The 25,284-nt window shown below is 43.2% G+C and overlaps 3 protein-coding genes across 3 annotated transcripts in view; 2 read left to right on the top strand and 1 right to left on the bottom strand.

Annotated features, from left to right (window-relative positions):
* The first annotated feature begins 912 nt into the window (after positions 1-912).
* LOC122635163 (G-protein coupled receptor Mth2) lies at positions 913-14,212 on the top strand. Its single transcript, XM_043825042.1, has 8 exons — positions 913-3,597; positions 8,491-8,791; positions 8,859-9,090; positions 10,789-11,012; positions 11,257-11,335; positions 13,136-13,317; positions 13,389-13,572; positions 13,645-14,212. Exons 1-8 carry the CDS (start codon positions 2,911-2,913, stop codon positions 13,979-13,981), a joined length of 2,226 nt encoding a protein of 741 aa, XP_043680977.1. The 5' UTR covers positions 913-2,910; the 3' UTR covers positions 13,982-14,212.
* Positions 14,213-15,567: 1,355 nt separating this feature from the next.
* Positions 15,568-25,284, bottom strand: part of LOC122635164 (sodium/hydrogen exchanger 9B2) — a 37,088-nt gene continuing 27,371 nt past the window's right edge. Inside the window, exon 6 of the mRNA XM_043825043.1 lies at positions 15,568-17,134. Within this exon, the coding sequence (XP_043680978.1) occupies positions 16,607-17,134 (528 nt within the window). The 3' untranslated portion in view covers positions 15,568-16,606. The remainder of the gene's footprint in view (positions 17,135-25,284) is intronic.
* Positions 17,401-25,284, top strand: part of LOC122635165 — an 84,665-nt gene continuing 76,781 nt past the window's right edge. Inside the window, exon 1 of the transcript XR_006328576.1 lies at positions 17,401-17,929. The gene's annotated coding sequence lies outside the window, so the exon portion shown is untranslated. The remainder of the gene's footprint in view (positions 17,930-25,284) is intronic.

The following is a 25,284-nucleotide window of genomic DNA, read 5'->3' as shown; positions in this document are numbered from 1 at the left end:
TTGGCTGAGCCATAAAGTCCAATTGGTCATGCAGATTTTCCTGCCTCAATGGACATAATTCCTGTTAATTGCATTAATGAGCGCGCGACAACAATTAATAGCAGTTGAATGTTGCGAACGCTCTTGCGTTCCCACCACCATCACAAACTTACCTCTGTATTTGCCCGATGCGTATGCGTCGCAGAGAGAATGCGAAACGCTGATATAAACGTCGAGACGACGATTCGTACCGTCGAACTACCGGATACTGGTCTACTGATTACACGAAAATAACGATAACGCTTGTAATATGCACGATAGGACGGAAGAGTTCTCGCGACATTTCAATCGTACCTGCAGTGTTTCAAAGTATATACATACAACGCGACGGGAAAATATTCAAAGGCTTTTTTTAATCTGGATAAAAAAAGTACTCTGAATTTTCGACTACGTATTGAGAATTTAAAAAAAAAAAAAAAAAATAAAAAAAGCAGGCAATAGATTTTTTTTATAAAAACTTGATGCAAACTTTTCAAAAAGTTCTTTATGCATTTTTTATCGCTGCCACAACGAAAATAGATTTTTTGTTATATTCTTCACGTACTTTATATGCCATAAAAATATCTCCGTATCGTAAAAAATGTCGGAATATTTTTACATCCTATTGGACATATGTAATCGCTGTACGATACCGATCAGCTGTGATATTTCCTCGATTACGCGATAACAGATAAGAGGAAAACGAAGAGGTAAACGAGTAGAAAGTAATAATCGATAAATGTCGACAGAAGTATTCTTCTTAATCGCTTTCTTCTATCTTGACATTTCTTTCCTTAAAATATAGTTGAAATATCAAACGTCCACCCGTATAACGAGCCTCGCCACAAAAAAAAATCATGGCAAGTTGTTGAGCTAAAAACCGGCTTAACTCCTGCAAAGGCTATAAATACTAAAGGACTCGTGGAGAAAAAAGAGGGGAGGGATAAAGCAGGTAGGGTGGAAATGACCAAGCTTTATTGGAGAAAGGAAGAGACGCGTTCTCCCTATCCTATTTCGTTCGTTCGACAAGTTGAATTTCTGTACGTTCTTGCTAAGCGAGCGAACCAACGAGCGAACAGTCGCGTTCGTGCGTTCGCATTAACCGCATCGAGCGGTCGACTCTTCGTGTCGCTTTGGTCAAACGTGGAAAGAAAGAGATCGAGAGAGAGAGAAAGAGAGAAAGAGATATCACTTACGATTGATCGGACAATTGTCGATAGTTCGAAAACAGAGTCGAAAACTCGACGAAAAGACGATTTCAGATCGTCGAAGCAATATTTTTCGAGTTAAAGAGAGAGAGAGAGAGAGAGAGAAGAAAAGCAAATGTCGGTTAGCTACTAGACGCCTCCTCGTTCTCGGTGAATATGAATGGAAACGAAGGAATAGCAATTTGAGGAACGAGCGAAGCTCGGTCTGATTTGGATCTAGCTTTTAGTGGGTGGAAAGAGAGAGAGAGAGAGAAAGGGACAGAGAGAGAAGAAACGGAGTAATAACAAGGATAATACTAATAACGATTGGGACGGGCCTAGGAACTCGGCGAACGACGAAAATTGCAAGATTTGTCTGAAAGGCGAACACGATCGTGAGGGAATAATAAATCAGGAAAAGGAAGGGATAAACCGAGAGAGAAAGGGAAAGAAAGAAATCTTGCTCGGTTCTCGGCAGAGTTATCGGCGAGAAATAGCAGAGAGAAGCAGCGGATGAATAATAATACGAGAAAAAAAGAGGAGAAAGAAATAGAGACTAGGAAATAGAACGACGTGAAAGAAAGAGAGGAGATTCCTCGTGATAGGATAATTCGAAAGGACGAAGCGTAACTCACGAGATCGTGCACGAAGATTAGAATTTAAGGCACGCTGAAGAATTCTTACAAAGAATTATCTCCGAAAAAAAATAAAAGAAAAAAAAAAAAGATACTTTGTTCTAAGCAAGAAGAACAGAGTTCCGAATTATTTCTCGAGAGTACCAGAGAAAAAAATAATATTTTTTACGAGCGTCTAATTGATTTCGCGGGGAAAGAAGGGAAAGCGGAAGTAGAACCTAATACTCGTTAGCCGTTCGACCGTCGTTAGATCGTCGTTGGATCGTCGTTGGATCGTCGTTGGATCGTCGTTGATGCTTTAAGATTTTCAAAGGTACACCGGAGAGAGTTCAACGTCACGTTTTCAGCACGAGGATCGGTCTCGTGCCAGCCTTATCTACCGGCTAATTTATCGAACTTACCCTATTAAAGATAATTACGTGACTGCTCGATAGCAGTACTTCCAATCTAGCTTCCTAGGTATCGCGGAATAATTTATTTTATTTTCTTCCTTCTCGAGAACGCAGAGAGGAAGCTTACGAATGTAATTCGTTTGGAGTTTGTTGGTTCGTTTTATCGCGATTAACGGAAAAATCTTGGTTCCTCGTGGAACGGACCGGGATCGAATTTTTACTTGTAACGATAAAGCTCGTAAGTGTTGTTCCGATTCCCTAATGCTATCGATACTTAACGACTTTACTAATGACCCGAGGAAATGTCAGGTAGTAAAAAACAAATCGGCCAACTTTGTCCTATCGGTTGTTCGCGGTTAATCTCCTCTTTTAGTTTCTCCTACCTTTAGTTTTCTCACTCGACCAGAGATTCGACTTTCGAAAGAGAGATCACTCACTGTTCTCGTATACGTGTCGTCGTCGAGTGCGCGTGTGTCTCTACCTGCGTGTGCGAGCGCAACACGCGCGTGAAAACGATGCTAAGGAGAAAAGAAAAAAAGATAATGAAGAAACGCAAAGAACAACGAAAGTGATTTTATCTAATTACTCGCGTCGGTCCAACGCCGTAGGATCGTCAGGGAGAACTTTTCCTTGGAAGAATAATAAAAGAAGAAAAGAGAAGAAACAGATCGTTGAGAAATGAAGGGAAACTTGGAAGGACATCCGTTCGCTTTGTCGTCGTCGAGAGGTTATCTGGTTCTCCTTCTGATCTGTCTATCCGCGAAGGTATCGAGGAGCAACGAGTACCGAATGAGAAAATGTTGTCCACCACAGGAAGTTTTTTCCGGCCGATCGAAGGTGGACTGCGTTCCGGCGCCGAGCCAAACGATGGAGTTGCATCCTTTGTCGAAGGGCGCCAACTTAGAAATTCACGGTATTCCTAAGTGCGAAAAACCGGATGACATCGCAACGATTTTTCTCAATGAGATCAAACCGAACGATTTCCTCAGAAGTCCAGCCTGTTTGGAGGTTCTTCGAACGGAGTCCTCCGACAAGGAGCTCCCAATCATCGTTCATTGTCGCTCGAACAAGGACGACACGAGGAAGGAAGCAACCGGATTGTCCTTTCCAAAAATCACAACCATTCGAAGGTGTTGCCCGAAGGATACCATCTTCGATCCTCGCTCGAGATTCTGCGTGCCATTGATATCCCATATCAACGATACCTCCTACTTTTCTTCGGAGGATCTCTTTTTCTCTTTCTTACCGATAATCGACTCGATCGATTTTCTAGCGGTGACGAGAGGTCCACCCGAATGTCTGCGAGCCATATTCGATTTTCCTATAAACTCGAGCGATTTGATCTTCGAGGATCGAACTTTCAAAGTGAGTATTCCCTCTTGTTTCTCTTCGAATTTCCTGAAATTAGGATCTTTCGGATTAATGCCGAATTCGCATCGTTCACGATGCTTCGCGTGCATACGTACGTTCTACCGCTACTAGTGTTTGTTTGCGTCGTGTACACTCTGCCGTATTTGAACGATTTATTTACAAGTTTGCACGATATAAACAGATCTACACGTGCATCTCGGGTATTAACTTTCGCGTAATTAAAAAAACCCGATTTTAAGCTGCCACTGCTGATGATATCCATATACTGCGTCGAAAAAAGCGCGCACCGATGTTGCCTGTGAAAATTATTTCGTAATGGGTAATATCGAAAGGCACGATCTTCGATAAGCTTTTAAATCGCTAATTTATTCGGTGCGATCGTAAAGGTACGCGTCGGTCGTAAATCGAAGATAGGTACTTTTGGTGATGCTGCAGAGAGCCGTAAAAAAAAATGGAGAATCGCGCCTCGTTAAAATTTTCGATCGTCTCGATTTGAATATTTCCCTTGGTTCTCCCAATAGAGAAAAATCCAATCGATTAAAATTTCATGATCCGCGCGGGAGATATGATCCTTACATTTTTTTTTTTTTTTTTTTTTCGAATATTGTAATCCATTGTGAAAATGAATAGAGAATGGTACATTGAAATACGATAACCCTATAGAATACAAAGTGTACCGATGTTACACGATGTAACACGACGGAAATATTCTTTGCTGTCACGTTGAATCTTTTCGAAGATACGCATCTCGTTTGGGATTGATTTACGTAGCGGGGAGAGGAACCATTTTTCACGATGATAGCGTTTCTTGTTCTCTCTTTCTCTCTCTCTCTCTCTCTCTCTCTCTTGGTGACGATTCCCTGTAGCGGTCGTTGATCCTTGGCAGGATGCCGCATCTCAAAGTGTCAAGGTGCGTCAACGTAGACGCGGCCGCTCGCATCGTTTCCACCTAGCTACCTTCCTACATAGGATTCGCTCGATCCTTTATATACTCTGTCACATTGCTACGTCATTTCTTGCGGTTGAGCTTATATAACGGCGCCACACGTGCGACGCGTGTCATGTGTGGATTTTGGATGACAGTTTTGCGGATATGTCAGCCGAACGAGCGCTCTCCGCTATTTACATACTCGTCTGTGCATGTACGTTTCTATGTACCATTTACCTACGTACATATTTTCTTCTCGCAACTTTTTCTCGAATAAACTCGCGTGCTACTTTGCATCATTAAAGTATCGAGTAAATAATTGAGACGATAGTTATGAATGTGTTTCGAGTCGGATATTTTTTCTTCCTGATCTTTTTCTCTTTTTCTTTTTTCTTTTTTCTCTTTTTAATCTTTTATCTACGTCGATGTAAAAATAAATGATACGTTCAATTTTTTACTTTATGGACTCTGAGAATTATTGGCACATTGTCGAGAATATCATTAAGAGAATTGTTATAAATAAAACCATTCATGGAAGATAAAATCGCTCGAGTATTCGTTTGAGGCACTCTTCGAGCGAAAAGTCAAGGTAAACGATCGTATCGCGAAGGAAGTGGTAACGTGCACGCGTCGTGCTACGAAACGGTGCGAGCAATTTCTGACATATCGCCTATGTTTATTTTATACACATAAAATATTCTCTGCAAGCAGATAGAGAGTTACATCAAAGTAACGAGAAACGATTCCAACGTGGAATGAGATTTATCGTCGATACGATGCAAAACGGACAGAATAGCTCGATCGAATGGGAATAAATATTTACGTCCATCGTATGGACAACATAATGCACCGGTATATGCGTCGAATATATATATATATATATATATTGTTTCGTTATTCGTTCTGTCGAAAGATTATTAAATATCGAGATCCTGATTCTTCGATTGAGCTTCAAAGAATTGAAATATCGTTCGGAAGTTCTCGATTACGTAGGCACATACATCTTGTTACTTTACGGAGAATACTCTCGTAACTTCGATGGCCGAGGATCACTCATGGAGTAATTCTGAGATTAAAAATAATCGGTGCGATCGGATACGTAGGCGTATTCTGAGAGGAGAAGAAAAACTGGTTTCGCGAACGTCGTTGTCGGAACGAGATACGTCGAGTAGATAATCTTTCAATCGTGTGCCATTCTTTAGTCGCGAGGAACGTAACACCTGTTAAAAGTTAAATCGCCGAATTATCCGATCTACACGGATTGGCACCGTATCAACACGGCATCCTTTTGAAATTCTTATCTACCTTACGGATAGGAAGACTAGACGCTGCTTCCGACCAACGTGTTCTCAATTTTAAACTACAAGATAGAGGAGAGAAGGATCTCCGATATCGGGAGTACGTGTTAAGCGATAGTTCGATGCTCGGGAAATTTAAACGATAATTCGGCTTAGATTCTCGTTTAACTATCCTCGTAAATTCATTTCTTTTACTCTCTTTCGCAGGCTGTATCTTTTTAAATAAATCGAGCACTAGTATTTTTTTTACCGAAGATATATACGTACGTGCGTATTCGTAGAGGATTTTCGCGTCTTCGATTTTCACGAAGACGACGTACGTCGTAGCGGAAGAAAAGCACTCGAGATAAGCAAAGATCGTATTGGAGGCGAGCTGATCCCTCGTTAACATGCAGGGCTCCCTATTCACCTTTCTTATTGACACGTCGTGAGATCCAGGAGAGCGAAACTTGACGACGACGACGACGACGACGACGACGACGACGACGACGACATCATCATCGTTTGCCGGAGAATTTGGTTAACCAATCGCGATGACGTCATCCTCGTATCGTCGTAGAGCTCCTCATACGGTTCCTTCATTACAAACAAAGTTGCGACAGGCACATTAATCTCTCTTGAAGCGAATCTCTCGCAACAGCCAGTCAACCAGTAAGCCGACTTGCTTCGCGACCTCACGCCTCACGAGTTTATCTTTGCCGGCTCTTTTTCTTCCAAAGATGATATTCGAGGAACGGCAGCTTCTTATCCCCCGCTGGATAACGAAGGAAGATTCGTCTCTCGAAACTGACTCTGACTTTTACGCGAAGAGAATGTCATCCTCGCTTTCGTTATCATCGAGTCGGCCGAGGAGGAAAAAAAACTTTTAACGACTAATGATTCTATTGACATTTAAATCCACCAACTCTTGGATAAAGTCATGGACGCGCGACGATTACGAAACGTGATGCAAATAGTAAAAAATGATAGGCTCGATGATACATCGAAGTCGCTAGCACTTGAAACATTTTACGCGTTTCTTTGCATTTTCTTGCTAATCGAAAAGAGTCGGGCGCGTAGACGATTTTCTTCTCGTTGTCTCAATCGTTCCCATCGGTAATATCGATTCGAAAATACTTTACGCGTGAAAATAAGAAAGAAGGTACTCTTAAAATAATCCGTTCTCTCGCGCGTGATTCTTATGCGAGAGATCCCAGGGAATTCCTTATTCCCCGCTGTCTTTCTTTCTCTTTTTCTTTCCGACGAGTCGGAGCTAATCGAACGTGCCTCGTAGCACGAGAGTAGAATCGACTCGATCGCTTGCTCCCTCACGAGGATCTTTTGTCGGAGCTTCGAGGAACTTGTCGAAGCTTCCAAAAACTTCCTACGTTCGGTGAAAAGAAAAAGGAAAAGAGACGAGGAAGAGAGGAAAGAAAGGACAGCCGTCGTTGTTACCGCTGCAGCGGAAACGAACGCTCACGGTAAATAAATCCGACTCGTCGTTGGAGAATCTGCGGGGCGTGGTGGATGCTTTGAACAGAGCCGTAGTAACGGCGCGGCTCTTCCGCAAGGATGAAGGACCACCGCATTGCGGAAAGTACCTTCGATGTAGGACCAGACAAAGGGGTTTCTGTTTCTTCCGTCCTATCGTTACAAAGCTCTGCACGATATTTCTCTTACTGATATTTCAACCTCCGCACAAACGTTTTTCTTTGAAAAATGGTTAGAAGCATTCGCGTGTCAACCATGCGATAATAAAATAATTGTTTCAACCGAAGGTTCCAAAGGATTCGTTGGACGTTGAAACCTTGTCTGTCGTCACGTGTAACGCAAAGCCCTGTGTGTCGCGTGTCACCGAGTGATTAATTAATTCAAATATTATGAGCCATTATTAACGATATATTATGTAGCTATGTTAATCGGTAATCAATCGTATGCGCTGTGATAGCGTTTATTCGCGCGTTATTATGTCGCGCGTTGGAACTCGATCGCTATCGCCTTGGAATTCTCACGAAGGAGGGAAAACGTATTCGTTAGTGGCTACGAATTTCAAGGCGAACGTTCGTTCGGTCGAGCGTTACGTAACGAGACGGTCAGCGTCTATACTTTCGAAATTTCTAGGTTCTTTGTGTTGTCGACGATTCTTTCCGTTCGCTTCTTACCTGTCTGCGATGAAGTCCCAAGAACCTTGTTTTTCCTCGAAACGATAATATCGAAGAAGAATCGCGATTAGACGATTGATAATTTCGAGGTATCGCGACAAGACGCTCTTGTTCTTTACATGCAAGTAATTAAAGAACGATTTGGTCCGTCGATTTCGCGAGACTCGAAAGAATCCTTTGCTATTTTCTAGTTTAAATGATAAAAGAAGAGATCTCGGGACTTCCGTGTTCGACGTGGTTATATATATCGTATGAGATTTCTTTTCCGTCTTTCTTTTTTTTTTTCTTGTAGAAAAACAGAAGAGTTATGATCGAGTCGTATCGTTGTTCGCATTCGTCTTCCTCGCGGCATAATTCTGATGCATGACTCACAAATTTCAAGGAAGTTTTATTAAATATTCATCCGATATATCGAGCATACGGGCTTCTCTCTCTCTCGCTCTCTCTTCCTCTCTATACGCTCGGCAAACATACTTGGAGCACGATCGATCCTCCGATGTATTGGCAATATAATTTCTAGGTGACACCGTCGTTGAGCCAGGACGGACGTAGGAAAGAAGAGATCAAGCTGACGGAAGAGAACGCTTGCGTCGAGCTAACTCCGGAATCCACGATCTCGAACGCCAAGCTGATCCTACGGCTCTGCCGAGATGAACAAATTTGTTCGGAGAAGCCGTGCATCAGGAAGTGCTGTCCGGAGGACCGATTTTTGGTATCGGGAAGAAGAGAATGTCAAAAATTGTACGACGACTCGTTCACACCGATCGAGTTTCACAAGGAAATTTTGAATTCGTCGATTCACGAAGATTTCTTCAGAGAAGGTTGGTCTTCTGGTTGTTACTAAAACTCGATGACACTTTCTTCTTATTTTTTTCTTTTTCCATAAAGATTATGGTCTGCTCATTGGTAAACTGTGCAAGGACAGAGGAATGTATCCCGTGGGTCCGGAAGAAAATTGGAGCATTACCCCTGAAGGACACATCGACGTGCCCGATTACAAGGTCTACGGTCACCACGAGTACTGCATGGACATCTTTTACAACAGCTCCCTCTACAAGGAAACCCTTTATCCTTTCGTGTGTTTCGACACGGCGGAGTCCGTGGAACCGTGCCGACTACGGTACGACTATCGACGTTCTCTCTCTCTCTCTCTCTCTCTCTCTCTCTCTCTCTCTCTCTCTCTCTTTCTCTCTTCTTATTTTCTCCCACTCGAGCACGACTTCTCAATTTGTCCTCCAAGGTTGGGGATGGGTCGACTCGACGATCGTCTCCGTTTATTTATTTCTTTTTTCTTCCAATCCTGTTTATATGTACGTATGCGTACGATACACGAAATATAATAATACGCAAGAAGAACTTATTTATCAACGAACTTATTTATCAACTAACGAAACGTAGGAATTAACGAGGACGATCGCCGAATGTATTATCGCATAACGCGGAGAACGAGCTATTATTTATGATCGTCGTGGTAGGGATTATGGCCGCGCGTTCCAATCATCATTGTTGAGTAATTAATGCGAATATTTGATAACGATAGTACGCGCTTGCATTATCTCGTTTCCATCGGTATTTATTATTTTCAGATTCCTGCGTTGTGACGGTATCACGCTGCTTCGAACGCAACTGCACGCACGCACACATATACATATATTTAATATTATTAATAATATTACTACCTCTCGCTTTACCACTCGCGTACGTATCATCTCGTTCCTTCCCCTTTATCTCCATATTATTCGTTGTTACGGGTTAATGAGTTTCGTCTTGCGATATCTTATAATCCTCGCGATCGATTTTACAAAGGCCGAGATCTTAAGCCGTTTCTGTATCAACAGGGATGTACTGTTCTCCTTTGAGAATAATTATTATCCCGTTTTAGCTTCTTCTCGATCTAAGCTCGTGAAAACGGTTTCTCCTCGCTTTACCATTTCTTCTATATATCTCTCTTTCTCTATCCGTCCCCTTCTTTCGCGCGAACGCGCGCTTCGAGACAATGGATGGGCGTCGTTTATTGCGTGGAAGGTTTGTTTAACTTTGCCGAGTTTAAACAACTAAAGCAGGCAGTTCAGTTTCGCGAAATCCAATAGAAGGAGAGGAGATGGAGGCGATCGTAGAACATCCCCCGTTCGTCGCTCTACGTTTCGTGCTTTATGCGGATCGTCTCTCTTTCTCTCTCTCTCTCTCTCTCTCTCTCTCTATCTATTTCTCTTTCTTCGTCTGACGAGTGCATGCGCGTGGGCGTGTAACGTGGATGGACACGGTCGTAGAGAAGAGAATTCTCGCGGAAATTCCGCCATAGAATGGACGCTCGAGTTTTGATTCTCTACGCTGCTGACTCGTTTCGCGTCCCTTTTGCAACCCCTCGCACTTGCAACGATAGCAGACGTTTACGACGAACGAATCGTATATCTTCCAAGAGAAGAATAAATAACGATAGACGTATGGCAGACGAAAAGAACATGTTGTAAGAGCAAGTGGAAGTGAAAGAAAGAGAGAACGTTTACCTCGAAGTGTCTATGTCGAAAGTATCAAAATATAATTTTTCGAACGTTCTTTACGCTCGATGCGTAATCTTATTCTTGTTATTTTTATCTTTGTCCGAGTAGTAACGTCGTTATTCGATAAAAGCAAAAAAAAAATTGAAGACCTTTTCGATCGCAAGTTGCTTCCCGTTTTGTCGTAGCACGTCGGGTGAGATTTATTTAAAGATTTACATGTTCCGAGGAAAGGTTCGAATGGACCAAGTCCGTTTCAAAAGGAGTCGTTTAAAGAAGATCGTTCCTTTTATACGGCACGTCGACTTTGATGCTTTCAGGTGCACCATTAATAGCGTACTTCAGTTGACCAGCTGCGCATTTTTGCTGACAACGTTGGTGGTCTACGCTTGCCTACCCGTTCTCCAGAATCTCCATGGCAAGACTCTCATGTGCCATGTCGGCAGCCTCCTTTTGGCGTTGGTTTGTCTGGTTGTGATCTCCTGGGTGACTCCGGACACTACCATCGAGGAATCGATGGCCACGGTATCATGCAAATTCTTAGGTGAGCGTGTGCGCGCGTTAAACGCAAAGCCCGTTCGTGTATAGCGCTTTGAGAAAGCAAACGGTGTCGTTACTTTCTTTCGCTTAAAGCTAAAATTACAGCTGTAATTCGCGAACATCCAAGATCGATCTTTTTATTCGATCAAACTTTTTCTTCCTATTCATCTCGAACACATAGAATTTAAAGATCTCTCCTTTCGTCGAGATAGGCGTTCGAACTAATACCCGTACTTCCGTTTTTGCAGGCTACGCGATGCTATTCTCCTTCCTCTCGGCTTTCTCCTGGCTCAACGTCATGTGCTTCGACATATGGTGGACTTTCGGGTAAGAAATTGCTTTCGATAAGTCACTCTTCCTTCGTGATGTCTTCGATCGATAAGGATTATATTAGATGCCCGTGGCTCGTGAATCTTGTGTTCTTTTTCCTTTCTTTTATCTTCCTTTTTTCTTTCTTCCTTCCTTGCTTCCTTCCTTCCTCCATTCCATGCTCATCCGCAGTTACTTTAGATGTTTTAATTAAATATTAAGTCGATATCGAGTTTCGTTTTGTAAGATGGTCTAGGAAATGTTTCAATTCTACGGAACGAGCGTATAGAATTACTCGCTATGAGGATTATCCTCCAACGTACATTTTCCTAGCAAAACTTTGCGAAACTTTCTCTTCGTGTTAATTGAAATAATGATCTCGACTTTATAATATTACCGCGATTAGACGACTAGCTGGGAGAATATTATATACGTATATATTTTTTTAATTTTTACATCTCAACGTCGTCTCGACATCTCGATGTATCGCGGTCGTACCACTCGCGTTAATTTTCTGATACGCGCCTAGGCTCTTCCTAATTTCTGCGCTAATGAACGCTACTCTGACAACGCGTTCGTTGCGAGTACGTGAATCCTACGATGCGGTCCGGTTTCATTCCAAGGCATTTACTTTACGATTACACCTTTACGAAGGAATGCGAGACGACGTTTACATAAATATTCGTAATATTAAGGTACGTTATGATTTACCGTGCGACGCGTTCTAAACGTAGATTACGTCGCTACGAATACGTTTGTAATTTGGTATATTACGCGGTCAGTTCCTAGCGATTTCAACTAATTATCTCTTTCTATCTCTTTCTCTCTTCCTCCCTCCATCCTCTCGTTTAAAGTGCGTAACCAAATGACTCTACGAGTTTATGGAAATTCGTGAAATTAACGCATAATTATCGTGCACTGTGCGTTCATCGCGATCTATTATGAAAGTTCAATTACAAAAGAACACCATTAAAATGAAACGCGGATGAATTTTAGTTCTTCGATCGTCGCATTTATGGAATTTACGATAAAAGTTATAAATATCGATACGAATCGAAACAATGTTATTGCCGGATTTGAATATTATCGATGACTCGAGGGATTAACCTTCGTTTCGCGAATTTGACAGGTTGACTCTTTTCTCTTATCGGCAAATATACTTTTGTTCTTCCAAGTGGCAGCGAACGAATTGTAAAAAAGCGTGTCGAAGGAAAGCTTTAAAACGGATCGCCACTCTTTGCGGCGTTCGATGCGTTAACGATCGTCGTAATATGCTGTTAAACTCGTTCGGAATAGGGCGATTCGAAAGACTCGTGAATCTCTTTTAGCGGCACTTTTGGAATCGACGAATCGAATGGCGGAGGACGTGCGTGTCTCTCGTCGCTCCACGGCCGTAACTGTTTGTGTTTTCAAGAGGCTATTCTAGACGGAAGATTTGTAAATGCGCGAAGAAAATAGATCCACGCTGACGATCGTCCCACGTAGCTTTTCCATGTTCGAAGCCTAAGCTCGATCGAGCTATCGGAATTCTAGGAGAAATCTACGAGGAATCTACGAGATGTCGTGTTTCTTTACTTATCGTCGTCTGCCGAGAATCGAAAATAATCTTCTGTCTGACAATACGTCGAATTCCTTTATGTAACCTTTTCTCAAGGACGTCGTCGGACGGAGACGAAGTAAACTCAATTGACAAAAATATTTTTATTCTTCGTCGCGAGTAACGCGAAGATTCCTCGAGGAGAGAGAGAGAAAGAGAAGAGGGGCACGCCTCTACGAAAAAGTCACACTTTTCTTTTTTCTTTTTTTTCCCTCCTTCAGTGGTTCACGTGGAAACACGTCGACGAGAGGAAGAGGACATAGAAAAAGATTTTTCTTGTACTGCACGTACGCGTGGGGCCTCGCCTGCTTGATTACCGTCCTGGGAATCGTGGTCGATCACACCGATTTTTTTCCAAAGCATTTGCGGCCTACCATCGGACGAGCAAGCTGTTGGTTTACACGTAAGATTATTTTTGTTCTAACCGCTTCCGAGAGATTTATTCGAAACATCTTTCTCGACGTTACTTCGTAGCGGGAAGTAATCTTCACGGCGAACTCTTGTTCTTCATCGCACCGGTGACGCTTCAACTTTTGATCAACATCGTCTTCTTCGTTATCACATCGATAAATTGCAACAAGGTAAAGGCTGAAATAAACAGAGTGATCAGAGATCCTTCGGACGTTAGAAACAAACGATTCCAGGCCGATCGAACCAAGTAAGTGCGATCCTGTCGTCGTAAACTTATCTTATCCTATCCGTAAGACTTTCTTCGTTTTCCTGATTTCAGATTGATCATGAACGTGAAGCTGTTCGTCGTTATGGGTATATCCTGGATATTAGAGATCATCTCTTACTTTCTTAACAATTACGCCAAGGATTTGCAATGGCGCGAAGAATTCTTTTACGCGTCGGACACCTTCAATTGCCTTCAGGGACTATTGATCTTCATTCTCTTCGTTCTAAAGAGCCGCGTGTACTATGCGCTACGAAGAAGATTGGGGTTTGAAGACAAGAAACGGATGTCGAGCAACGCGACGACCGCCATACACGACACTTCCAGGGTGAAAAACAGCGTTAGCAACAGCACGCTTATGTCTACGTTTCAAGTGAGCTTGACGCCGTGACAGGAACCGGACGAACGTTCCACATGGGATCGAAGCTTCGTTCCGCTTAATCAGGAATTTCTTAAAGGCGCGTGTTATTCTAGCGTGTCTTGGTTGCGACACTCCGAGCTTTCAACGCTTCCGCTTTAACATCCCATTACTTTGTACGCGTTCCGCGAAGAGCAAAAAAGTAACGAATTCGACCACAAAGATCTTTGTATATAGTTAAGAAAATGACGCCATCGACCTTGCCTTTCTCTCTCTTTTCTTTTTTCATTTTTTTTTCTTGCTCTCCAAGCGAGACCATCTCGCACGAAGATTCGGCTGGGCCGGAACTGTCCGGTTAAAGTTTTTAAGATATTTACGACTTTCTTATGGCACAGATATTTACGCTCGAAAGTTCGAGTTTAACGAGCGATGTTTCTGCAATCTTTAAATCCGTACGTACAGGCAGTAACGTTCTAGCCGAGCTTCGAGCGATTATTTTTGTTACCTCGTAAATGAGTAACGATGTCGGATACGCGATTCTCTAGGAAGAAAAAAAGCTGTCTCTCGCGAGAAATAGCAAAGTTATGAGGAAACGCGATTCTCCAAGATGTTTCAAAGTCGAGAAACGACAAGTGAGAAGCTTCCTTGAAATATTAACCATCGTCTGGTTATTGAAAGCGAACAAAGTGACACGCGTATTTGTATATTCTTCCAATCGGACATTGTTATGAATCACTTTCGAGAAACTAGTCGTCTTTTGCGCCATAGCGACAAGGAAAAGCTTTTAACGTATTTGCAATTTGCTTCATACATTTTCCACGCTTGTAACTTAGTTCGAACACGTAGCTCGTAGACCATATAGAATCAAACGAAGACGAAATCGAGATCGAGTTCTCTCGTAAGATACCAAAGAGGCTTTCTCGTTCGTAACGTAAGCTGATGTTCCCAAGGAGTAATCCTATTACGTCATTAAATTTACCAAGGAGAGGGAGAGAACGAAGGGAAAGGACGGAGGAGGAGGGAGGGAAGGAACCTTTACAATTCGTTACGAAGCAACGCGGCTCGGAGAGAGAGACATGCGTCCTAAACGACGGTGTATAATTTTATGTTTTTATGGGCCGCCGCCCGACGAACGATTCGTATTTTCGCTTTTTCTTCCACCGTACGGCTAAGCTTTGTAAGCGACGATTGTTCGAGCACTCTCTGTCGAACGTTGTCGCACGAGTGGTACAAGAGCGCGATGCGGATAAAGTATCGAAGGATTTTGATTAAAAAGTCATTTTTCTAGAAAAATATTTCTCTTTTCTCCGCTATCGTTTCTCTTTCATTCGACTGTACTCACGTTCGTAGGTTTACGAGGACACTTGTAGTTTTTGGATTTCCGAAGGGAAAAAAGAGGAACCTTCGGCAGCACAATTTGATCAGCTTCGTTCCTTCGCTCATCTTCGAACTTCCGAAGTAGTTACCGGCCAAAGAATGGCGAGGTTTCGGAAAGTTGTGCCAGCCGCACTAATTTTCCTGTTTCTCCTTTTATTTCTTTTCTTCGTCGACTATCGTTACTTCTTGGTGGAACAGGACGAGTGATAAGGAGAAAGAAGATATCGCTCGAAGACTGATCCTTATCGCAGAAATACTTTTATTATACTTATATATTCGAAAATCTTATCTCGCGAAGAAACGTCTTATATCGCCTTAGTCGTATCGTTACTCGACTTCGAGAGCGTCGAATGGTTGCTTACGTTTATAAAATACCCTCCTCGATGGATCGCGGATCGATCATCGTTACGTTACGTTCAACTCTCATCTTCGTCATCGCGCTCTCGCATAATCGATGATAAGGCACGTAAGCGACAAATATATACAGATATCTACACGCGATCGCGAATCTATATAATCGTAGCGCGTCGAAGAAGATCTATCGAATCGTACGGAGACCTCCACGATTCGAAAATGTACAGAATCTTTAAATATAGGCAAATATGTATGATCCTTGTTTCGTCGTCTTATTTCCTTAATCTTATAAAATCTTCTATCTCGCTAGCGTTCGACCAGCCAAAATAACTATTTTCTTTTCGTTCTCCCTCGCCTTGTCCTTTTCCTCGAAGAGAAAATAAGTTGTTTCGACCGGACAGGAAGTAAATGGAAAGAAACGTCGATGGTACAAGAGCTTGTATATCTTATATACGGTTTATCCTTTGACCACTCGGAAATTCGAGGAAAAATTGCAACTTTTTATCCGCGATATCGGACGACCGAGCGAGGAGAACGGTATCGGACGACTGTCGTCGAGGATTACGATCACCTTCATCGAGGAGAAGGACGCACGTAAGAGACTAAGCTGTTTCTTTCTTCTTCCCTTCTTCCATTATGCTTCCGCGTTGACCTTGCGAAATGTTGTTCTTTCGGGAAGGTCGAACTCGCGTACATACGCGTAGAGATACTCGCGCTCCGTCTCTCGCACATGTACGCAAATATGTATGTATGTATGTACGTACGTAAATGACGACGCGCGAATGAACGAAGGACGAGGCAAGGACACGTATTTCCCTCTCGAGGCATCCGTCCGACAAAGAGACCGAGTAAACGGGCGAACGAGCGTAAGAAGAAGAATATACAGTAGAAGAAAAAAAAAAAAGACAAAGGTCGAAAGAAAATCAATCAAGGTTTCCTTTCGCTCGCAGTTTCTTCGAGATCGGGATCCTCGTTGATGATCGAAATATCTCGTATCGAGGGTCTTCTCGTTTTCCAAGCGTCCGGCGGTGCGCTAGGGGTCGTCGTCTTCGTCAATAATTTCGGGCCGGACAACGATATGATGATCGCGCCGGTCGGTGCCGTTAATAAGATGGAAAGAACGCAAAGAGTCAAGACCGTGTTCGCGTATTCGACCTGCTCGACGTTATCGCGGTTAACCTCGTCGAGAGTGACCGGTCCTAACGCCGCCTGCACCGTGGCTTTCGCCATCCACGAGAGAGAGATAAACACTTTTTCCTTCGTATTGAGCTTGCTACCGATTCCTACGAATATCGTGACGATTATCCGAATAACGATGCCGGCTATGAGACAACTTATTCCGAGGTACACGGTTTTTCCTTTCAACTCGGCGATCGTTATCTGCGTCCCGGTGATTCCGAAGAGAATCGGCTCGAATATCATCCAGAAGATCTCGAAGGACGTTGCCACGGGATTCTGAAACAGAAAGGAGAATTCTTAATGTTTTTTTAACACGCTTTATATGAAAACATGTGAGTCATTGTTTTAAAGACACCCTGTACGAGCCGATCGGGGAAGGCTCGACCAATCACGGAACAGGATACGATACGGCATTGTCGCTCGCGTAGGACTTCTCTCGTCCGACTTTTTGTTCGTTGGATATCTTTCTTTCTCGAACGATCATTCGTCCAAAACTCGAAAGAGTTACGATTTAACGTTACGCTCGCTTCGATCGTGTCGTCGAGTCTACGCCGAAACGATCGAAAAGACACAACGAAAGAGTCCATTTTTTTCGTGGGTTTTTCCGTGGTAAGAGACGTCGACCAATCGCAAAGCGCGACGCGCAATCGCGCAGAATTTTCGACCAATCGCGTGCGTCCGTTCGCGCGACCGTTACGATTCTTCGTCAGTCGATCGTCTCGTTCCTTAAGATTCGCTTCTTCGATCGGGCTCCTCTATCGATCGCTCCAATTACGCGGAAAAAATGAGTGATACCGGCGATAAACAAGAGCCACGGCTTCTTCTACGACGGAGCGTCGTCGACGATGAGTCATTTTCGCATTTCGATGGAATCTATCGAAGGAGGAAGCCGAACGCGTTCGCCTTACACCGCCGATCCTTCGAAAAGCTTTCCGAGACTCCTTACCGATATATTTGTTCGTAGTAATCGGTACCGTAGCGATCGATCGTCATCCGCGTACTAAACGTATCTACGCATTTATCGCGGAAAAAGAAAACAACAGCTACGTCTTCTTCCACGATCGATCAAAGGTAAGAACGTCCTCCGATGTTTACGTACGAACGGATCCGTTGTTGCGTTCGTACGATTAACGTATACGCATAGAAAAGAAGAGAACAAAGAGACGGAACGAAGGTTATCGAGTCGAATAAAGTACGAATACGTTTCTTGCGTCGTATCAGTCAGCGGAGTGCGGCTCGATGGATCGCAAGGATTCCTCGTAAAAGTATCGCTTTTGCTTCTTTAACGAGGGTGCGTACACTCGGTAGGATGCTATTTTTTCCTCCCTTATGTATTCGCACTCACGTTGGAGTCACTATGCATAGGAGGGCGTAAATTTGCGAGCTAAGGGATATTATCGTTCGTAGGGTGCTAATTTGAGAAGACGCACGATACGTCGCGTTATTGCGACGTTACGGCGCCGTGCAGCAGCGGACGTACGGAGTACGACGTTACGCGTAGGTACGTATCTCGAAGCGAAGAGGAGGGATGTCAACGGAGTCTGATGAGACTCATCGTCGACGCTTCGAGAGCATCAAGGTCGTCTCTATTGTTCTCCCCTCGAGTCGTGGTGAGTATCCTGCTAATTTTTTATTCGTTCCATTAGCGAATCGATGCCCGAAAATCTTCGACGAGGTTCCATCGAAGAGTTAACCTTGTAAAACTCGGCTAGACGCGCGCACGTACGCGTGTACAGATGATAAGACTGATAAGACTGGATTTATCCGAGAGATTCGTTATAGCCCGTTACTCCAGGAACGCGCTATGGCGCTTATAATTACGTCGACCGCTCCTCGTAACGCCGTCATTTATTCTCTTTCCAGCGCTTCCAAAGAACGGACGCGCGCGTTCGAGAGGATCGCCGATATTATTAATATTTCATCTTGCATATCGCGTTACTTAATGAACGCTGCGCTAATCGTTCCTTACTCCGACGTATTTGTTAATAACTCGACCGCGTAACGTTATACATATTTCAACGAAGTATTATCCCACGTATTCGGCGTATAAATTTTCGCAAGCGGACTTAAATTTTAAAACGTTTCTGGTCTTCCTTCCTATCACGGGTATAACTATTTCCGTTAATTAATCCGTCAATATCACTTAATTCGTTACAAAAGTTTAAGGTATCCTTACCGAAAGATTTCCAAAGCGAAATTGATTCGGATTAATGCGTTCGAGAGTGGCCGGTAGCTTTGCTCGAATTAGGTATCTACGTATGCGTATCCACGCTTGGAAAAGTTTACAGGTGCTTTGATAGCTTTACGCTTTTGAAACACGAAGAGACCGACCGTACGCGCTGCGATCTAGTCGAATTAGCGTAGAATCGAGTTAAGTTCAAAGTTACGATAATTGCCATTGTCTGTGTATCCGTGTAGCACGGTGGCGTAAAGTATTACAGCGAGCTATTGTTTAGAACGAAGCCCATTTTCCGACTTTGCTCGAACGAGTTGCGTGCTGCGAACGATTTTCGAGCAGGACGAATCGCTGAACCGAAAATAATTATTTTACGATCCGTCGACTTTCGTTTCGTTTCGTTTCGTTTTGTCTCGTCTCGTCCCCGTTAGTTAGTTTCCCGAGCGACACTTTGTCGACCGAGTGCGTTGACTTTTAGCAAAAATTCCCCTGGCAAAGCGCACGGAGCACGGTTTATATAGAAATGCAAATACACGAGCACTGCACCGTTATTCTTCCGACGCGTATTCTTTCACCGTCGAGCTTTCTTTCTTCTCTCTAGGAGAAAGACAAAAACAATAAGAAGAGGAGGAGGAAGAAGAAGAAGAAGAAGAAAAAGAGGAGAAAGGATAACAAACGCGTTTCCGAGCAAAAAACGGCTAGCAGGGTACCATTCGTGGTTGCGATTATCATCCGAATTAGTCCGTCCGTAAGGGTACGTTTAAATTAATGGCGCATACTTATGGGAATAATTTGACGAGAGAGAAAGAGCGGGTCGAATTCTTCAAACGACGAGTTTCGGACTCGGACTAAATCGAGAAATAGGAGATCGCGAGCGAAGAGGAACGTAACGTCGATTCGGACGTTGCCCGATTTTACGTAATTGAATAGCACCGCTTACGCGAAAGGTATGCATTAATTAAGGCGGACCGAGGGAATAAGTTAATTAGAGGTTGCCAGAGTTCTTTCATATTCCAAGTCCAAGTACGACTCTCTCGTTCGACTTTTTTCTTTCTTTCTTTTTTTTCTCCTTCTATCTTCCCATTCGAGGATACCTTCGATGCAGCCATCGACGGCTATAATTCAGAGTCGGTCGGTCGATCCGTCACACGCTCGATATTTCGCATAATCGACGTAACCGATCTCCGTTCGGGAGTGGCAAATCCGATGGAAGCTTCGTACTGCACCTAATTGCGGTCGAATTTCCGTTTCTTTTTGATAGATCGATGGCTCCACTCATCCTTTCTTTCCTTCCTTCCTTTGTTTGCTTCGGTTCACTGCTCGACTATCCGAATCACCCATATTCGAGTCGAAAACCCTTTTCGTTACCCTCGTTGAAACGCGAATTTATCCTTTGATCTGGAGAAAAAGCGATTCGCCTTCGAAATCGATAGCACCGATTCGCGGATAGAATCGATCGTAAGTCGTCGTACCGATTTTGATTCGTGCGTTAAGGCGGCTCGTCGCGCGATCCGTCGATATCCCGAATAATCGGGAAAATGCCAACCTCGGGATAACAATAGGAGTTTAAGGAAATGCCAATGACGTTGATCGCCAACGTTGAAGGGATAATTTACAACGTTGGGCCGAATCGATTCTACGGATGGATATTCCAATGACGATACGAGCGCACTCGTTCGCTCGTAATCCCATATTGCTATTAATCTGTCCGCATTATGCAAGAAACACGTTATACCGAATTTCAACGGTACGGATAATCGAGATCTGCCCAATAACAGGGAATTCGAAGCTATGCACGATAATTCGCGCGCGATCTCTTAGAATCGAAGCGTACCTTCTTCCATCGACGCGATCGATCGAAGATCGTTCGACCTTTTTTTCCATTCGATCATAAGTGCATAGACGTGTATCGCGTATAGGAATGTATACTAGTGGCTATTAAAATTTATGGAGATTTGTAACTTTGAAATGCACTCGCCATCCGGCATGGATTTATTACTTTTTATTATGTTACTACGCGCACCCGGCGCGCACGTACCTACAACGACCGAGTATAGACAGATTTTTCGCGCGTCGTACATTAGCCCGTTGCGATAAATTATCCGCGAGTCTCCTCTGCGATCTTAAAAAACAAAATCATTTCATTTATATGCAAAACGAACTCTCACTGATATCCACGAAAATTCATTACTTTCTCGGATCGTTCACTCGTGATAATAATTTCCTTTCCCTCTTTAACTTTCATGGATTTATTACACCGACCAATCTACGAAGTAGAGTTATTAAACTCCTCACCTGGTTTTACTCCGTTACCAACGGCCCGGCAATAACGATTTTCAACGAGCGAATTTTTCAAATCAAGAAACATTGATATATATATATGTATACACCCGTTTGCGTCTGCATGTATTTACACATATATTTTATATGTACATACATATATATATATATATATCTCGCGTCCCCGATGAATATAAATGATAGAATCGCTATTTTTTTCTACCTCATTTTTTTTCTTCCTAGATAGACGTAATCAAATTCTGAATGCGATATGAACTTTATACGGTTACGATTTCCGTAGCGCGAACTATCTATAGTTTCGATGAAAATTGTACGAGCTTTCTCTTCCTCTCCCGCAGGAGAAACGAAGAGGCGTCAAAGAATTTCCGATATTTTTACGCGAGTCCGAAAGATGTCTGCTTCTAAATCTCATTAAAGATCGCGCGAAATAAATGGAAGAAAATTGCGCGCGAGACGAGAGAGTGTACGTGTTGTACGTAGATTCGGTAGATACCTAATAAATTGAAGTAGGTACCGGTAGTACGCAGGGAGAGCGTGTTCGCGTCTTTTCGTTGGCAAGAAAATGTAATTAAAGTAGTTTGAATTAAGAATTATTTCCGTTCGATAGAAAGTACTAGCTCGTCTATGTAGTTGGGGTTGCTAGTGCCGCTGCTGTTGGTTGGAAGGGCCAAAACGAGTGGAAACTCCGTCGAAATGAGGGAAATGGACTAATACCGTCGCGTCCTCCATTCGCACGATATTACTCTCAATACGGAAACTAACGTCATAGGGAAGGGAGATCGTAGTAGAGCCCAGCGAAATCAGCTTGTACACGAATCGACGAGCAACCTTTCTAGCCGCTTTTGGCGAGCAAGTAAATGCTAGTAAACTTAGTTGGCCATACTCGGTGGTACATCGTTGAGTTTAAGAGCCGTTGGAGGGGATAGAGATGGGACCGTGGAAACGGGGCTACTAGTCTCTACTCGGTGTGTGTCTCGGTTGTAAGTTGCAGCATACCGGTAACTGCTACGACTACCGTCCTTCCTTCTCTGTTTCCTGTCACTGCGATGGCTCCTCTCTCTCTCTCTCTCTCTCTCTCACTCACTCCTTCGCACTCCTGCCTTGCCACCCTACCTACGTATTCTCTTTCGTGCCCGCCTTTATCAAATCTCGCGGCTGAGACAACTTTCCCTCTACATTTCATCCTTCTATTATTATTGTTATTAGTCTCATTATTATTACTATTCGTACCATCTCTTTTTATTAGTCCCTTTCTGCTGGATCAGAGAAAGTCGTTTGCACGAGTTTTCTCTCTTTTCTTTTTTTCTTCTTCCTCCAACCTTCCGATAATTTTTTCTCTTTCTCTTGAAACTTTCGGACCTCCTTGCCGGATATTCTTTTACCGTCGGGAAACTGCTTCTTTCGAGAGTTTGCCGAGTCTTCTTATTACCTTTAAAGCTAACAAGGATAATATCGTAACTCGCGTAACAGTACTTATTACAAATTATCCTAGGCAAGTTGAATATAGCGGAACTTGGCGTTATTCGTTCGTGCGGTCGCATTACGTAAATTTTACTGGCACGTTACGTTATATAGCTATAACACGGGATATTTCAAAAGGACTATAATATTATTAATCGCGCGAGTAGGTAGAAGGAAGAATTACGTAGATCGAAACGGAAAATAAAAATCGAAATCGTCTCTAGGAAAAAGTTTTGGAGTAAAATCAGCTCGCATATTTCGTGACGATTGAAAACTTACTTTTAACGCCGTGTTCCGCTATTATTCGAGGAAGAACGCGAAAGATTTTCCGTTCTCGCTTCTCTCTGGAAGAGGGTGAATCCTGCTCGAGAAAATTATCATAAAGTTTCCATCTCGCCTTCTTGGGGAAAGATTTAAGGTATTCTCTTTTATTCCTCTTATCGATTCGAGACAACTCCGATATACCGGATTTCCGCACTTCTTTTCCACGAGTAAGATACGTGCCGATAATTAGATACGTGTATGGCCCTCGTGAAAAGTCTGAAAGAATTTCATTCATCGTTTATTCTTTATTACGTCGCGAAATGTATGGGCAATATACCCGTAACCTGAGCCAGTCTCATAATCGTCGATTATATATATTATTAGTCATTCACGTCGAGTCATTCATTATTCTCTCTCCATTGAACTAGAACTTGGATCGAGCATATTAACCTTACATTACCTAGATACATCAAAGTACGAAAAGATGAATCGAGAATAGCTCGAAGCACGCAACAGTCAAATACTCGATGCTTATCGGACAAACCACGTTTTACTTAGCGTCGTTCATTACCGACCGTATTTCAAGAGAGCTATTCGTTCCGCTCTGCGTAGTGATTTAATATCGGGCCGATCGATTTTCTGTTAGTCGAAATACGTTTATCGATCGGTGTCGCGTTTGTTCGTACCCTCAAAAAAAAAAAAAAAAAAAACACGACTATCCGAATAGAATTTGTATAGGAATTGTTAGAATCATCGATTACCAGAAGGACCACGTTTCGTCGCGTCCTGTCGTCTCACTCGCACGACGAAGCCAGTGAAACGTATACGATCGAACTTGTAGCGTGTACTAAACTCTAATTAAATCCGTCGGTCGGTGTGACTAGAGGGTACATCATTGAGTTTTCCGGGAAATTTAGCCGGATTATGTCTGCCATTCCTGTTCGAGAAACCCTTTCTCGACCACTTCGATAACTGCTTTTTCATGTAAAAATGTTGAAAGGAGAAGCTCGAGAATCGATATCGCGTTCGGATAATTTTCGTTCGAACGTTGTCTTCCGTTCGTGCTATGTTCTACTAGAGGGAGAGCGAGAGGGGGGGGGGAGGGGAGGGAGAGCATGGAAAACGGTAAGAACGTTCGACGGAACGTTCTCGGATTCGTTCGTACCTACGTAAGCAGGATAAAATTGAGTGCGTTGGAAACGAAGTCTACTCAAAGGAAGTAAAAAGGAAAATGTATCCTCTCTCTTTCTCTCTCTCTCTCTCTCTTTTCCTTTGCCCGTCTCTCTCGGTATCGATTCAATCGGAACGAATTTAACGAGAAGCTCGTTAAGAAAACGAGCACGTTTTTAGTTTAATGGAAAATTCGTTGGTCAGCTCGTGGGCAGCACGCGCTCTCGTCGTACCAGCGAAAAATCTTGGATGCGTTTGTGGATCTTTTTGCTGGTCGAGCTCGATGCGATTTTCTCATGAAATATTTGGATTCGCGGTTAATTCTTCGAGTAGCTCTCCCGTTTTATAGGATCGTGGTTGGTACAACGGCATATACAACGGCGTATACAACGGCATATACTCTAACGAAACTTATTTAAACGTATCTACATGTTCCTATGTATCTTAATCCATAGACACGCATGCATTCCAGTTTAATCGCGATTTCATCTCGGAGCAAAGACTCGGAGTATGCGAATGTAGCCGGTGGAAAGGGTACCGGCAAATACAGGCTACGTCCCGTACACGTGAACCGTATTCCGTATTTCCATATTTCCATATTCCAATATTGGGAAGCGTTGATAACGCATAACTGCTGTCGCGGTTACATCAAAATGCAGTAGCGCGACGAGATTTGTGTGTATAACCGGTGCTAAGTCAAGAACGAAATATTTACGAGCGATAAAACGGGACTCGATCGATTTTAATCCGTTGATTAGTCCGTCTTGTCTCGTTTTGCCTTGCGATCGATTACTTTGCGATAAGCGCGCCGCGTCTATTTAATCTTCCAACCAAGAGAAATTCCTCGAGAAAGGCTAAACTTCTTCTTCGAGAATATCAAGGCGTTCCCTTCAACGCGAACGGGTTTGCGCGAACTTTCGTAACTTCATTTTTCTTGGAAAATGCTTGCGTCCAAACTCGATCGCATAAGCTCGAAACATCGCTTCCGACGTTCGGACATTGAAACGCAGCGTGCGCGCCTAGAAACTAAAATCATATTCCAATATCGAAATAC

The sequence above is a fragment of the Vespula pensylvanica genome, chromosome 17, assembly GCF_014466175.1.
Source record: "Vespula pensylvanica isolate Volc-1 chromosome 17, ASM1446617v1, whole genome shotgun sequence".
Taxonomy (NCBI): Eukaryota; Metazoa; Arthropoda; class Insecta; order Hymenoptera; family Vespidae; genus Vespula; species Vespula pensylvanica.
This window is presented reverse-complemented; position numbering and strand designations above follow the sequence as displayed.